This window comes from Archocentrus centrarchus, chromosome 14 (genome assembly GCF_007364275.1).
Source record: "Archocentrus centrarchus isolate MPI-CPG fArcCen1 chromosome 14, fArcCen1, whole genome shotgun sequence".
NCBI classification, from domain to species: Eukaryota; Metazoa; Chordata; class Actinopteri; order Cichliformes; family Cichlidae; genus Archocentrus; species Archocentrus centrarchus.
This window is the reverse complement of record NC_044359.1, coordinates 34,076,618-34,091,854: the sequence shown is the minus strand read 5'-3', so window position 1 is coordinate 34,091,854 and position 15,237 is coordinate 34,076,618. Positions and strand designations below refer to the sequence as shown.

Genomic DNA, 15,237 nt, shown 5'->3' with positions numbered 1-15,237 from the left:
CACTTCCAATTTTAAGGGTGATGTTGAGAGGGTTTGTGTATCTGCTGTTCAGTGTGTAAGTACAAACAAAGGTACAAAGAAAGCAAACACTTGTGTTCACTGTAGAAACATGAGCAAAAAAGCTGACTTAATGCACAAGTGCAGATGTAGTTTTTTTTTAAGCATTCCTGCTGTAATGTGGAAGAACAGTGCCACCTGGTGGCTGAATTTGAAGCACTGCAATGAAATGAGCTCTAATGCTTTAGACTTAGGACATGCACGCATCAATCAGGTTTCATTAACTGTACTATATTTCAAAATAAGTGACATCATGAATGTGACACAGTATGCTTTTTAAAATCTGTGAGCAGGATATCGTACTGATATTTTAATATCTCAAGATCAAATCAGGGAGTAAGATGTGAGCAGTCACATCTTACTGTGTCTCATTGTGTTAATTTAGCAGCTAGAAAGAGATGAGAGCCACTGCAGCACAAAGATGTCTGTCACTACCATGGGCACTGGTACAAATTCTTTTCACTGCATTCACCATTAGATTTTTAGCTTTTGGCTGAGGCGCATTGTTGTATCTGGTGTTAATTTACAATATACCAGCGACACATAAATATATTGAATTCCACCACAGACTGGTCAGAAAATTTAGTAGAGCCAGCACCTCTCTGACGTTGCCAACACAATCTGAAAATTAAACATTCATAAAGGTGGAATTCAGGCAGGGCTGTTGTCATTGTGTTCATTCACTGCCACAGACACACAAACAACTGAGCCAAAGATTTGTCTCCTCAGTGAGCTGCATGTAAAAGTAAGCTTTACACCAACATCCAGCCCTTTGAAGAAGCCTCAGCCCTACTTTTATAAGCTGATTTTGGACCCTACTGAGAACTTTGTCATTGTAACAAACATCCCATTCCAATGCTGACACTTTCTACAATCTGGACCTCTTCTTTGTCTGCTGAGCAGCAGATAAGCCCATACACACCCATCTGATACATCAGAATACAAGGTTCAGTACAAAGAGAAGATCTGAGGCAGCTTTTGAAGTCAGACTTTCAGGCACAGAAAAGAGAGAGGGACTGCAAGAAGGTGGATGTGGTGCTGCTTGCTTTTGTGGCTTACAGGAGTGTTTTCGCAAATTCATTGACACAAAGTACACCATCACACCAACATCACGTTACAACCAAAACTGTTTGGTTTGTACAAAAATTCCCATACATGAAAAATATGACCATCTATTGGAAATTGTTGGCTTTTTTATACAGAGTGAGTTCACTAAAAGTACTACACACTACAAGGTAAAGATAGTATTAGAGGGAGAACCTCAACAACCTCCTATGAGCGAGCACTTGGCGCAGAAAAAGACTTCCGGCTGAATCAGACTCGAGCAGTGGCAGCCATCTGCCCACACCACCTACTAGGTGATAAGGTGAAAGACCCACAAACAACAGCAAACACAAAATATGTGAGGGAGCAGACTAATGTTTGTGGCTTCAGATTAGGGTGGTATATTTAGACAACACCAGAAAAAAAAAAAAAGGTAGCACTTTCTATTACAGCTCGGTAATAATGTGGTAATAAGGGGGTAATAATGGGGTAACAAGCTGGAAACAAAAGGTAATAATGGGGTAATATACAGGACATTATCATCCAATTACCAAGGTAATTACCAGCTAATATCCAAGTAATACCACTAGTAACAACAGCGAAAAAGCTGGAAACAGAAGGTAATAATGAGGAAATTTAACGGTTATTGCCATCCAATTATCAAGGTAATTACCAGCTAATATCAAGTAATACTGCTGGTAACAACAGCGGTTACAATTGAGTAATATTCCACTGAAATTTATGTAAATGGATCGTAAGGCCCCCAAAACTGATGGTAATGCTGTGGAAACAGAGATATGCCCATGAGGCTAAACCCTTTAGTAATAGTAGCTTAAAAATGTGGTAAAAATATTGTATGGAGATAGCAATAAGGAAGTAATGTTTATGCATTTAACTTTTCATAATTTTTAATAAATTGTAATAAACGCAAAATTATGAAGTAATATTGGCTAATGTTTTAACATAATAGGATGGTATTACCATGTTATAAGGCTTGAATTAATTATACCTTAGGTTCTCAGCATTCTGCTTTGCTTAATAGCCTAAATATTATGCTTAATGCTTTGGCTTATTAAATGGAAATATTTATGGTAATTTCTTTGTAATAAGCAGGAATCAGGGCTGCAAAATGCAAAACCGACTGTTTCTATGCAATAACCTATTTAAGTAAACTGCAACAAGTGTGAGCATTATCTGGAAATGCTCATGGTAGTTTCTGTGTAATAAGCAGGAATCAGGGCTGCAAAATGCAAAACCGACTGTTTCTATGCAATAACCTATTTAAGTAAACTACAACAAGTGTGAGCATTATCTGGAAATAATGGTGGTAGTTTCTGTGTAATAAGCAGGAATCAGGGCTGCAAAATGCAAAACCGACTGTTTCTATGTAATAACCTATTAAAGCAAACTACAAGAAGTGTGAGCATTATCTGGAAATAATGGTGGTAGGTTCTATAGCAATAACTGCAAAAACCATCAGATTACAAGAAGAAATTTCTGCTTGTTTACATATACTAAACTAAAAATGCTGACCAAATTCCTTCATGAACTTGCAGTTTTATTGTCATTTTCCTTAAAGAACAAAGCAATGTCTGTATAACACAACATGGATAAACTTGAAGCAACCTTATAAAAATGATAACTTGATCAATGCCTGAACATAAGTAAATAAAGAAATATTGTATTCTAAGATATGAGATCAGGATTTACAAAATGAAAATACAAACAAACAACCAACATCAACAACACAAAGACATGCGAAAAAATAAAACAAAGTAAATCAATAAAACAACCCTATGGTTTCACTTCTTATGGGTAATATTCAAAGAAAAACTTATCACACATGAATAGTTATCACAAAGAAATTAATAAAACATCATCCAATCCTGGAAATAGGTGGAAAAAACAGACTTCTCATTAACTAAACTATTCATGTTAAAACTGCAAACATTTTCTCAAAAGGTTGTGACAAAAAAATAGAAAAAAGCAAGAAGAACTTCCTAATTCCCTTTGATTTTGTAAGAGATGGGCAACAACTCTCTCTCTTTTTTTCTTTTTGTCTATTCTTGCTCTTAACTCTGGCTCATCATCAAGGAAAACCTTCACCTCTTTTGCATACTTAAGGAGTGAGCCGCCAGTAAAGGGTGGAACCCTACATTTCTCCTCGCTGTCCGCTACCAAAAGGACTTCAGCAATGACGGCTGTGTAGGCAATAGTGTTTCGATCCACGTTGAGTTTTTCACAACTTCGGTTCAGGCTGTGTGTTTTCTTGAATGTTTTAAGAACAAACATATACCTGTGTTTGACATCTTCTGGGTGTTTCACTGTAAAAGCCAAGAACAAAACAATCACAACACATCCAGAGGCATGAACAAGTAAGTATATATGTGTTGAATTGTTTCCAATATTTACACTCTTAATACCTAAAATGTTAAATCACACAACTGAGCAGTCATACAAGACAGAACTCACTGTGACACATAGCTATATGACTGTGTCAGCAAATCTGACATTTTCTAAAAAAAAATGTAAAAAAAGAATGTTAACTGCTACATAACATACTTCTTTTGCCAAACTGTGACACTTTCTTCTTCTTCTTCTTCTTGGCCTTCTTGCTCTTTTTCCCGTCACTCGGTGAAGAAGACGACTCAGAGTCTGAGGCTGATGAATCTGAGGAACTGGAACTTGAGGGGGAATGATGTCGTTTTGCTGAGAATTGTAAAAAATAAATAAATAAAAAAATAAAATAAAGTGTACTGTGAAAAAGAGACAAGTGGAGTATACAGTTGTGATCAAAAGTTGTGACAATGGCACAAAGTTTTGTATCCATCTACTTTTACATGTTTATATTAAATTATTTATAAATGTGTCTATGACACAGTGAAAATCTATCACAAACAATTCGTCCGTCCATCCATCCATCCATTCTCTTCCGCTTATCCTTTTCAGGGTCACGGGGGGGCTGGAGCCTCTCCCAGCTGATATAGGGCAAGAGGCAGGGTACACCCTGTACAGGTCGCTAGCCTGTCGCAGGGTCAACACAGAGTGCTAACTCGCAAGCAATTCATATTTTTCAAAAACTGTTACTGGCAAATAAATTTTGCTTTCTTAGTGTTGCAACTGCTGAAGCCTTTGGCCACGACTCTAAAAACAAACCATTTTTTTCATTGACCGGACTGATGGAAGATGACTGACAGTTGAAGTTCTTCAACAGGTTAGATTATAAACTCTAAAAAAATGGATGAGGCTTTAGATTGTAGGTGTCCTCTGTTTATATATATATATATATATATATATAAGCCATATTGCATTTTTAAATTATCAATCAATCAAAGCAGATCACAATTTCTGTGTTTCACCTGAAGTAGTAGGGATGTTATCCAGTGCTTTTTTCAGCTGTTCTCTGAGGAAATTTCTTTCATCTTCAAGGACAGTAATTTTGTCTCTTAGCTGCTGAATTATTGCTGTAGCAGTTGGAGCCAACGTAGATGGAGTTCCTGGCGCTATAATGGTAAAAAAAATATATATCATCACAAAACAAAAGAAAAAGGACATGTTTAGATACAATGAAAACCAAGGAATCAATTTTGATGTTTTAATTGTATTATACAATGTATGGCAACATTGTTGGGTTTTTTGTTTGAGTTTCTCTTTTCCATAATGTTCTTCTTCTACAACAATTAAATTATTTCGGTGTCTTCACTGTTGTGTTATTAGCAGATTCTAAAATATATGTTACGTTTCAGTCTATGGCTGCCAATAAATACTAACATTTGCTTCAAACTTTACTTGTGAATACAGTCAAATTCTACAACAGAATGCTTTTTAACATATATAACAGTTTGCGCTTACAAAAATGAGTAATGATAGGTATTTTCCCCCTGTATTTTTGAAGACTTAATAGTGAACTGTAGGAAGTTTGAGAGGAGTATAGAATTAGGGGGTAGTGATTTATAAATACTGGTGCATTAAAGGTGTCATACTGAAAAAGCCTACATGAGTGTAGTCAATTAATGCTTGTGGATAAGATTGTATACTTACTTTCTCCTTTACCCTCTACATTGTCAAGTTGTTCCACCTGTGCAGATCCAGCACTGCCATCAGCACTCACAGATGGATGTACCTGGTTGGCTGTGTTGTACCTTCTTCTTAAAGGCATAGCTCTGAAATGTTAGAATATTGTATTGGAAACATTCAATGGTTTACTGGTAACTTTGGAATATTTAATGGCTATCGTTAATAATGAGCCAGTAATATAGTTAAGCAAATACAAAGTGCAGAATTTAACTTTTTTTTTTTTTTTTTAAATAAGGATACAGGAAATACACCTGACTATAAACCAATAACCCTCTGGGTCTACACATATACACAATGGTCCAATATCAAGTATTTTTTGACAAACCTCAAAACATCAATTATCAGGATCAAAATAAACCACACAGTGATTCAGACTGACACAAACTAGTTCCTTTGTTGTATGTATGTATATATATATATATATATATAATAAAAATGTGCCAACCCCGAAACATCACAGCATGTTATCAAAAAAAGACAAAAATGTGCATAATTTTCTGTAATATTAAGAATTCATGTTCTTACCTTGCAACCTTACAACAGTAGAAAGTATGGCGATTTTATTCCAAAGACACTCTTGTAATCCAGTGGTTTTTGCCAGCTTGGAACTGTGAGGTACGCCAAAAAAGGAGGCAAAGTGTGGCTGTTGGCGCCAACTTCTTCTTTCTCTCTCCTCCAGAGATAAAAGAAAATGTGCATATTCCCACCAGACCGCAGTCTGCCACCTACTGGCAGCCGGTTCTTTCCAGCAGAGCTTAGTTTGGAGGGGGAAGATTTAAAGTGATGCACAGGCACTCCTACGGCTGTAACGAAAACAGGGTACATTGTCCCACTTAACTGAATCTAAATTGACAATAAATCCAAATAAATTTGCTTTTTGCACTTAAAGAATGAAGTTATTTATTATTTTTTATTTACTTTTCTTACTGCCGTGGAAGCAGAGTGAATGGGGGACCATTAACTGACGGACCAGACAGCTGCTTTACTATCTGGCGCCAGTATGTGATTCATACTCGACTTGCAGTCCATTCAACATGAACACCGCTGAAAAATTATTAAACATAACACAAAGGGGAAATAAGAAGAAGCTTGTACTTATAAAATGGCTTCAAAAACTGAAATTACTCTCAAAAAAGAAGAGATGCTCTCTGTGTGAAAGAAAAATGAAAATGAGAAAAGGTGGCAACACAAGAGATGGATATCGCTGGTAAGTTCTTGATTTCCTATAAATTTCTTAAATTTGACCTATGTCTTCCATATGCCTGAATTACACATTTCTAGGTTAGTTATTTGCATTTGGAGAGTACTTTGAAAGTACTTTAGTAAGACATTTTGTAAAATACCATCAGCTAATCAGCACAGTCACAAAAATTTAAAATATTATTATTGTTGTTTATTGATATTTAATGTATTAATTCATGTATTCATTATTTTTTACCAAATGGCATATTTTGTTCAAAGGGTGTGTCGAAGACATAATAGATTCATGTCCAAATCCATAAGAGATGGGTCTATTTTCTCAGGCTCTCGCTCCTCCTTGACTTCTTGGATGATGTTCATGCATAGGTTTGTTACACAGACATACATATAGTCATGATAAACAGTAAGTACATATGTACTGCATGTAGTAAACTATTTTGACTCATAGCATAATATTAAACACAAACTGTTGTAAAATTAGGTAAATGCAACCTTGAATGAGCAGCAACAACATTTCATTATTTATTTAATAAAAGCTACGCAAAAATGAAGAAGCAGTATATGAAAATTAAGTACTAACTAAGTACACCCCATGATTAAGTAGTGTGTAGAACCACCTTTAGTAATATCCCTTCTATTCTACCACATTATTATTTTATAATAATTTCATACATGTGACATAACAGTAACACCTTTTACATGATTAAGAAGTCAGTAATAAACTGTGTTAATATCACATTAACATTATTCATATAGGTTTACTACATTGCTGCAGGTTTGCACAAGGGCTAAGACTGAGGCAAGTGGACTTAATTGAAGAGGGAGTCTGTGGAAGCAGCCGCACTTTGTCCAAGATGTCCAAGACACTAAGGAGGGTGTGTGTGCAAGCAGTTAAGCACCTGAAGAGGAGGGGGAAAATGAGAATAGGTGGAAGACATGGTTTTGTTGTCATTGATGAGAGCAAGTTTTGTCACAAGAGAAAGGTAAAGATATGAATTTATTTAAGATATTAATTGGTGAATAATGGTGATAGGTACATCTGTATCTATGAAATTGTTGTTCAGACAACTGCAAATAAATCATGCCTTAAGACTGTCCTCTTTCCAAAAACTTCTAATTTTTCAGTATGCACGCGGGCGATTTGGTGCTACTTGGCGCAGGAGAGGCTGGGTTTTTGGATTGTTGGAAGTCAATCAACGGAGAAGGAGGCCTGTGTTGAAATTTGTTCGCAGACGAAATTCTGAAAGACTACTTCCTATTATACAGCGATATGTTAGACCTGCAAGTACAATTTTGAGTGACTCTTGGCGTTCCTACTGCAGACTGAGGCAACATGGGTATATACACTACCAAGTCAATCACCAGAGGTTTTTTGTTCACCCTGCTACAGGAGCACATACCCAGCATATAGAAAGGTCCTGGAGAACCTTTAAGCAAGAGGTGTACCGTTTCAGAGGCAACATGACTGAGAAGTCACTGAGAGAGATCCTACATTTTATTGAGTGGAACTACTGGCTGGGTAGACAACACAGAAATGGACCCCTTGGTCGCCTTTTCAAGGATATAAGAGCCATACATCCAGTACAATAACATCACCCCTGTGGCTGGAGCCTTTTTGCATGGAGTTTGTATGTTATCTCCAGATCTGTGTGGGCTCTCTCTGGCTACTCTGGCTTCCTCCCACAGTCATGCATGGGGTTAGATAAATTGGTGATTCTAAATTAGCTCTAGGTCTGACTGTGTAAATTGACCCTAGTTGTAAATGTGAATAGTTCGTCTCGGCATTAGCCCGATGACAGACTGGTGACCTGTCCAATGTGTAGCCCATCTCCCGCAAATGACAGCTGAGACAGGGTCCAGCTCCCCTGGAAAAAATGCATAGATGGATGGCATTTTGTTTTTGTGTATTGGACATTTAAAATATGTATTCCATTGTCATCCAGATATAAAATGTGCTGTGACAGAGGATCTTCTACACTCCTATGCAATTTCAAAAACTATTTTAAATAGACCTCTTAGCTATGCTTAATATTGTGATCCTCAAACAAATACAATGCAGTTATTTTCCAGCGAGCTTTTAATGAGTGTTTTATGCATGTTTATTTTTTTAAATCTAATACTTAATGTTTTTCAAACAGGTAGTTTAGCATTTTCCATGTGTTTCCAGTTCATCATCAGAACTCTTGACTTTTGTTTTATTCAGTGATTAACTTGGCAATAAATACAGTCAGTTTACAAGCCTGATTCTTGCTTATTACACAGAACCTACCACCATTATTTCCAGATAATGCTCACACTTCTTGTAGTTTACTTAAATAGGTTATTGCATAGAAACAGTCGGTTTTGCATTTTGCAGCCCTGATTCCTGCTTATTACACAGAAACTACCATGAGCATTTCCAGATAATGCTCACACTTGTTGTAGTTTACTTAAATAGGTTATTGCATAGAAACAGTCGGTTTTGCATTTTGCAGCCCTGATTCCTGCTTAATACACAGAAACTACCATGAGCATTTCCAGATAATGCTCACACTTGTTGCAGTTTACTTAAATAGGTTATTGCATAGAAACAGTCGGTTTTGCATTTTGCAGCCCTGATTCCTGCTTATTACAAAGAAATTACCATAAATATTTCCATTTAATAAGCCAAAGCATTAAGCATAATATTTAGGCTATTAAGCAAAGCAGAATGCTGAGAACCTAAGGTATAATTAATTCAAGCCTTATAACATGGTAATACCATCCTATTATGTTAAAACATTAGCCAATATTACTTCATAATTTTGCGTTTATTACAATTTATTAAAAATTATGAAAAGTTAAATGCATAAACATTACTTCCTTATTGCTATCTCCATACAATATTTTTACCACATTTTTAAGCTACTATTACTAAAGGGTTTAGCCTCATGGGCATATCTCTGTTTCCACAGCATTACCATCAGTTTTGGGGGCCTTACGATCCATTTACATAAATTTCAGTGGAATATTACTCAATTGTAACCGCTGTTGTTACCAGCAGTATTACTTGATATTAGCTGGTAATTACCTTGATAATTGGATGGCAATAACCGTTAAATTTCCTCATTATTACCTTCTGTTTCCAGCTTTTTCGCTGTTGTTACTAGTGGTATTACTTGGATATTAGCTGGTAATTACCTTGGTAATTGGATGATAATGTCCTGTATATTACCCCATTATTACATTTTGTTTCCAGCTTGTTACCCCATTATTACCCCCTTATTACCACATTATTACCGAGCTGTAATAGAAAGTGCTACCAAAATCTCTTTTTTTTTTTTGAAGATTGAACCTGTGTGTGTGTGTACAGAGTCCACGCTTTTGCTCCAGAGGCGGGATCAGATGATTGGTCTCCACCCCTGTAATTGAACACCTGTGGTCCTTTACTGACCTGTTATGCTGATTAAGATCCTGGCAATAAAAGATGGAAACTTCCGTCAAGCCAGTGCCAGATTGCTGTATCAGCAGCGGTAATACTAAGCTCTGCTCCCTCTACAAACCTTCACCCACTCAGATTGTTGTTGCTTCCACTGCAAAGCTACAGGCCCGGAGAGCATCAGTCCCAGTATCTCTTCAACCTGAGTGTGCTGCAGGAAAAGGTACTGTGTTATAGTAGACATCGTGTTTAGTGCTGATACCAATGAAAGTCACTCCTTCTGGCCTTAATGATTTCAGGACAGTTGCCTTGACATTGCATGTCATGAAGCTGCTGGAGAGAGCTTGTAGGTACAGTAAAACATGCTCTCAACCCTCTTCAGGTTACTTACCAGCCTCGTGTTGGGGTGGATGATGCAGTTAGTTACCTGCTGCAGAGTGCTCACTCTCACCTGGATAGTGCTAGTGGCAATAGTGGTGAGAATCATGTTTGTTTTTTTCTTTCTAGTGCCTTTAATACCATCCAACAACCACTGCTGCTCAGGATGGTGTCACCACTTCTGCTGTCTCCTGGATTGCTGACTATCTATCAGAGAGGCTTCAGTTTGTACGGCGTGGGGGGTGGGGAGGACTCTGTCTGATGTGGTGGTTAGCAATACTGGGGCACCACAGGGGACAGTTCTATCTCCATTCCTGTTTACCTTGTACACCTCAGATTTCCAGTACAACAGTGAAACATGACACCTGCACAAGTTCTCTGATGACACTGCAATGATAGGGTGTATTAAGTGTGGGCAGGAGTCGGAGTAAAGCGAGCTGGTGAGGAGTTTTGTGGAGTGGTCTAGCAGAAATCACCTCCTTCTCAATTTCAGTAAGACAAAAGAGAGGGTGGTTGACTTCCGGAGGAATAAAACTGCGACTAAGCCCATTAACATCCTGGGGGAGGACGTGGAAATGGTGGACAGCTACAGGTACCTGGGCGTTCACCTGAATGACTGGACTGGAGGACCAACAGTGATGCTGTGTATAGGAAGGGGATGAGAATACTTTCTAAGGAAGCTCAGATCCTTTGATGTATGCAGAAAGATGTTGGAGATCTTCTACAAATCTGTGATATCTACTTTGTTGTTGTCTGCTGGGGGAGCAGCATCAGTGCCAGGGATGCCAGCAGGATCAACAAACTGATTCACAAGCCTGGAACCATCAGAGGTCAGAATTTGTTGTTGTTTGAGTCAGTGAGGGACAGGAGGTCACTGAACAAACTGCTCTCTATTATGGACAATCCATCTCACCCACTCCACCCCACACTAATGATGCAGCAGTGTCCCTTCCCCTTCAGACTGATTTAACCTTGCTGCCATACAGAACGCTTCAGGAAATCATTCCTACCGTTCTCCCTAAAACTGTGTAAGAACTCTTCTTTCTGTGACAGGTGAACACACCTGTCAGGACATTAGATCCCACACACAAACTTTTGTAATATATCCTCTTGCTGCTGTCTTCTGGATTCTTTGTGTACATATTCTGATTTATAGTGTAAACATATTATTTATTAATGCAATTTGCTGTACTCTCTTGTACAATGTCAGCCTTAATATAACTCTTCCTTGCCTATGGTTTTATATGTTATCTATGTTTGTTTCTATACGTATCGTTTCGTTCATCGTTGGCACTCTCACTTTGATGTTTAATAACTGTGTGTTGTATTTTTTCTTTCTGCTGTTAAACACAATAATGGGATCAAAGTATCTAATGGCTTCACCGTCTGAAGAAATTTAAAAAAAATACGAGCTGCTGCTTAAGCCTTTTAGGTTTCTGTGTGTTCGTTTATCGTTTATCGAGATAAAACAACGGAATAAGGAGTCCAATTATTAAATTTAATTAACCATTTTCATACAGTTTACAGATTAATCTGGGTCAGAACTGCATGGCATGCCCAGTGTGTTACTGAACATGACATGAAGAACTCAGTTTCATATAGTCAAAGCTTATTAATCTTGGTTACATCGTTATACAAAACAAAATGTGGAAAACAGAGAAGTTCAGCAGCTGCTTCCTGAGATGACCTCGGAGTCTCCCTTTATCGTTTGTGTAGTCTCCATCAGTGGCTGACCGTTGCCGAGACAGAGTGCTTGCGTCTGTTAGGGATAATCTGTTAGTTAGAGACATGCCCAGAACCAACAGTTCTTGGCTGAAACCAAACAATATTTACTTGTATATTTTTAATCAGTTTATTTTCCAGTCTAAGACAAAGTTCCTCAGGCAAATAAATGTGTGATGGTAAGGGCAAACATATACCATGAATGTACTTGAAGCTTCATAAAAACTCATGTCCTTCAGTAGCTAGTGAAACGTTTTTGAAGTGTTGGAATTGGACACTTAGCTAATAAACTCATACAATGTGAGAATATAATCATGCTGTTCATCAGAGGGAAAGTGTGATTTTTCAGAAACTCACGCCTAGCATCAGCTGGCATGTTAGCTTATAAACAGCTGTTGTTGTTGAGCTGGATCACTGACACCTGTCCAGAGACAAGAGAGTCTAACCTGCTGACAATAGGTTATTGCAACAATATTGGGAATAAATACATGTTTATTCAAGCTTTCATGTATTAGAGCCCTGACTTCAGCTCAGGATATGTGACTTGAGGTGAGGACGAAGAGGATAAGGTGGAAATGAGGGAGGAGAGAGCAGCTGTGGAGGAGGAAGATGAAGAGGAGGAGGAGAAACATGATGAAAAAGAAATGATGAAAATATACATGTACAAAGGTTAAATGGTCATTATCAAAAGAAAGAGTTATTTGTGAGCTTTAAATTAAAAGTAACTTATAAGGTGTACAACATATGTGACTGGTTGCCTTGGAACTTACAGCCACAGGTGTATAAATCAAGCACTTAGGCATGCAGACTGCTTCTACAAACGTGTGAAAGAATGGGTCGCTCTCAGGAGCTCAGTGAATTCCAGCGTGGTACCGTGATAGGATGCCACCTGTGCAACAAGTCCAGTCGTGAAATTTCTTCGTTACTAAATATTCAAGAGTCAACTGTTAGTAGTATTATAACAAGGTGGACGTGATTGGGAATGACAGCAGCTGAGCCATGAAGTGGTAGGCCATGTGAAATAACGGAGTATAAAGAGCTTCATGGAATGGGTTTTGATGGCCGAGCAGCTGCATCCAAGTCTCACATCACCAAGTGCAATGCAGTGGTGTAAAGCACGCTGCTACTGGACTCTAGAGCAGCGGAGACGTGTTCTCCGGAGTGACAAAGTGTGTGTGGAGTTGTTTTTCAGGAGTTGGGCTCGGTCCCTTAGTTCCAGTGAAAGGAACCCTTAATGCTTCAGCATACCAAGACATTTTGGACAATTTCATGCTCCCAAGTTTGTGGGAACAGTTTCCTGTTCCAATATGACTGCACACCAGTGCATAAAGCAGGTCCATAAAGATACAGATGTGGAAGTTTGGTGTGGAAGAACTTGACCTCAACCCAATAGCAAATGGGATGAATTAGAGCGGAGACTGTGAGCCAGGCCTTCTCATCCAAAGTCAGTGTCTGACCTCACAAATGCACTTCTGAAAGAATGGTCAAAAATTCCCATAAACACACTCCTAAACCATGTGGAAAGCCTTCCCAGAAGAGTTGAAGCTGTTGTAGCTGCAAAGGGTGGGCCAGCTTCATATTAAACATTATGCATTAACAATGGGAATTCACTCATTGTCATGTGTGTGAAGGCAGAATACTCTTGACAATATATTGTGTGTAATTTATTTAGATTAATATTTCATTAAATTGGAACAAACAAAACTGAATTAATCATATGTATTATTCTGTGTGTTATAATCTTGTTCTTTTTTCTGTTTTTGTGACATGTCACTAAATTGGTTTTGTTTTTGATGATTTTCCAATACTGATTTTAAAAACTGTCAAGTCAATAAAATGTGTTTGAATTGAATTGTATTGATCTGATACCAAACAACACTTTCAGATGCTGCATCATCAGAAGCTGAGGCTGAACTGGGATACAGCTGCCATGTGGGCAGCTAGAAATGATTCAACAATAAGATAGTATTGATTACTTTTAAGGCCTTTCATGGCTAAAGGCTACATCTCTGTCCTCTTAGTACTGCATGCACCTATACCATGACACTCCTGGACAGAGGTCGTTTTTGTCTGTTCTAAACTAAAGGGGCTGGAATATTTGCAGTCAGCTCCCCGAGGCTATGACCTCGCATCAGTGACATCAGTCCGTAAGAGGAAGTGCTTGATGTGCGACGTGCCACTAACTTTCACCTCAGTGAAGTTAACCTCAGTGCATTCTTCATCCTCTGGGCTTCTTTCAAATCATTTTACATCCTTTTCAGATTTTGGCTTCATTGCTCATAAAGAGGGCGTTTTGGCAAGGAGGTGGTCTGTCATCAGATCATTTGCATGATCTGCAACTCTTTGCTTATTATGTCGATTGTTTTCATGAGGGGCCGGATAGTTCATCAGAATGACTGATGGGACAATCCTTTCTTCTCTCCTTTCATAAAGGATGCTCCCAGTGTATCCTGTGCTAAAGAAAGTGCTGAAGCTCCTTTCCTTAGTTTTTGGTGAACTGGAACAGCTCTTATTATGCTATTAAGTTGCCTTAATTGTTGTTTGGATTACTTTTACTACTCAATGGGGTAATATGGATGCAAAAGTAAATTCACTTAAAAGGAAATAGAAAGGACTGCCATATATGGTAAATTGATCCTAAAAAATCTGTTTTCAAGATCTATTCTCAAATTGTGAAAGTGTATTTTTTTATATATTTTTTTTCTTTTAATTTTCTCCAGAGCTAAAAATAACAACACACCTACAAATGAAAACAAGGAGCCTATCCCAGCTGACATAGTGCGAGAGGCAGGGTACACCCTGTACAGGTCGCCAGCCTGTCGCAGGGCAAACATAGAGAGACAGACAACATCCACACTCACACCTATGGGCAATTTAGAGTTGCCAGTGAACCTAACCCCAGTAAGTGCATGTCACGCAGACACGGGGAGAACATGCAAACTCCACACAGAGAGAGGGAGAGAGACCTGGGCCAAGGTGGAATCAAACCCAGAGCTTCTAGATGTTATTCTTACTGTGAGGCAGCAGTGCTAACCACCACGCCACCGCGGTTATTATTTAATATGTATAGTCTCATCTAAAATCAGCCTTCACTGACAGCCACAGCAGAGTTACTATTAACTTAAAGCTCCTTTACTCTTTAACATTTAACTAAAACCAACCGACCGGTATGTTTCTGCTGCTGTTTGTGTATAGCAATTAGAAGAACAAAACAGGGCAGGTTATATCAGGTAGGAAAAACAGGATCAACCCCTCAAAGGCTCTTGGTTTTTCTGAGTGTCAGTCTTTTGTTTTATAATTTGTATTTGGAGCACTCTATTCTATGTTGAGTATATAAAGAAACATTTGACATAATGTATGTT

At 38.1% G+C, this 15,237-nt stretch overlaps 2 protein-coding genes across 2 annotated transcripts; one reads left to right on the top strand and one right to left on the bottom strand.

The window, feature by feature from the left end:
* Window positions 1–1,687: 1,687 nt before the first annotated feature.
* Window positions 1,688–6,004, bottom strand: LOC115791495 (uncharacterized). The gene is made up of 6 exons (XM_030745576.1): window positions 5,704–6,004; window positions 5,143–5,264; window positions 4,461–4,604; window positions 3,664–3,810; window positions 3,172–3,425; window positions 1,688–1,708 (listed from the first exon to the last, which is right to left on the bottom strand). The coding sequence occupies exons 2-6, from the start codon at window positions 5,258–5,260 to the stop codon at window positions 1,688–1,690; spliced, it is 684 nt and encodes a 227-aa protein (XP_030601436.1). The 5' UTR covers window positions 5,261–5,264; window positions 5,704–6,004.
* Window positions 5,854–8,598, top strand: LOC115792347 (uncharacterized). The gene is made up of 4 exons (XM_030746842.1): window positions 5,854–6,385; window positions 6,640–6,744; window positions 7,154–7,361; window positions 7,504–8,598. The coding sequence occupies exons 1-4, from the start codon at window positions 6,213–6,215 to the stop codon at window positions 7,966–7,968; spliced, it is 951 nt and encodes a 316-aa protein (XP_030602702.1). The 5' UTR covers window positions 5,854–6,212; the 3' UTR covers window positions 7,969–8,598.
* The last annotated feature ends 6,639 nt before the right edge of the window (window positions 8,599–15,237 follow it).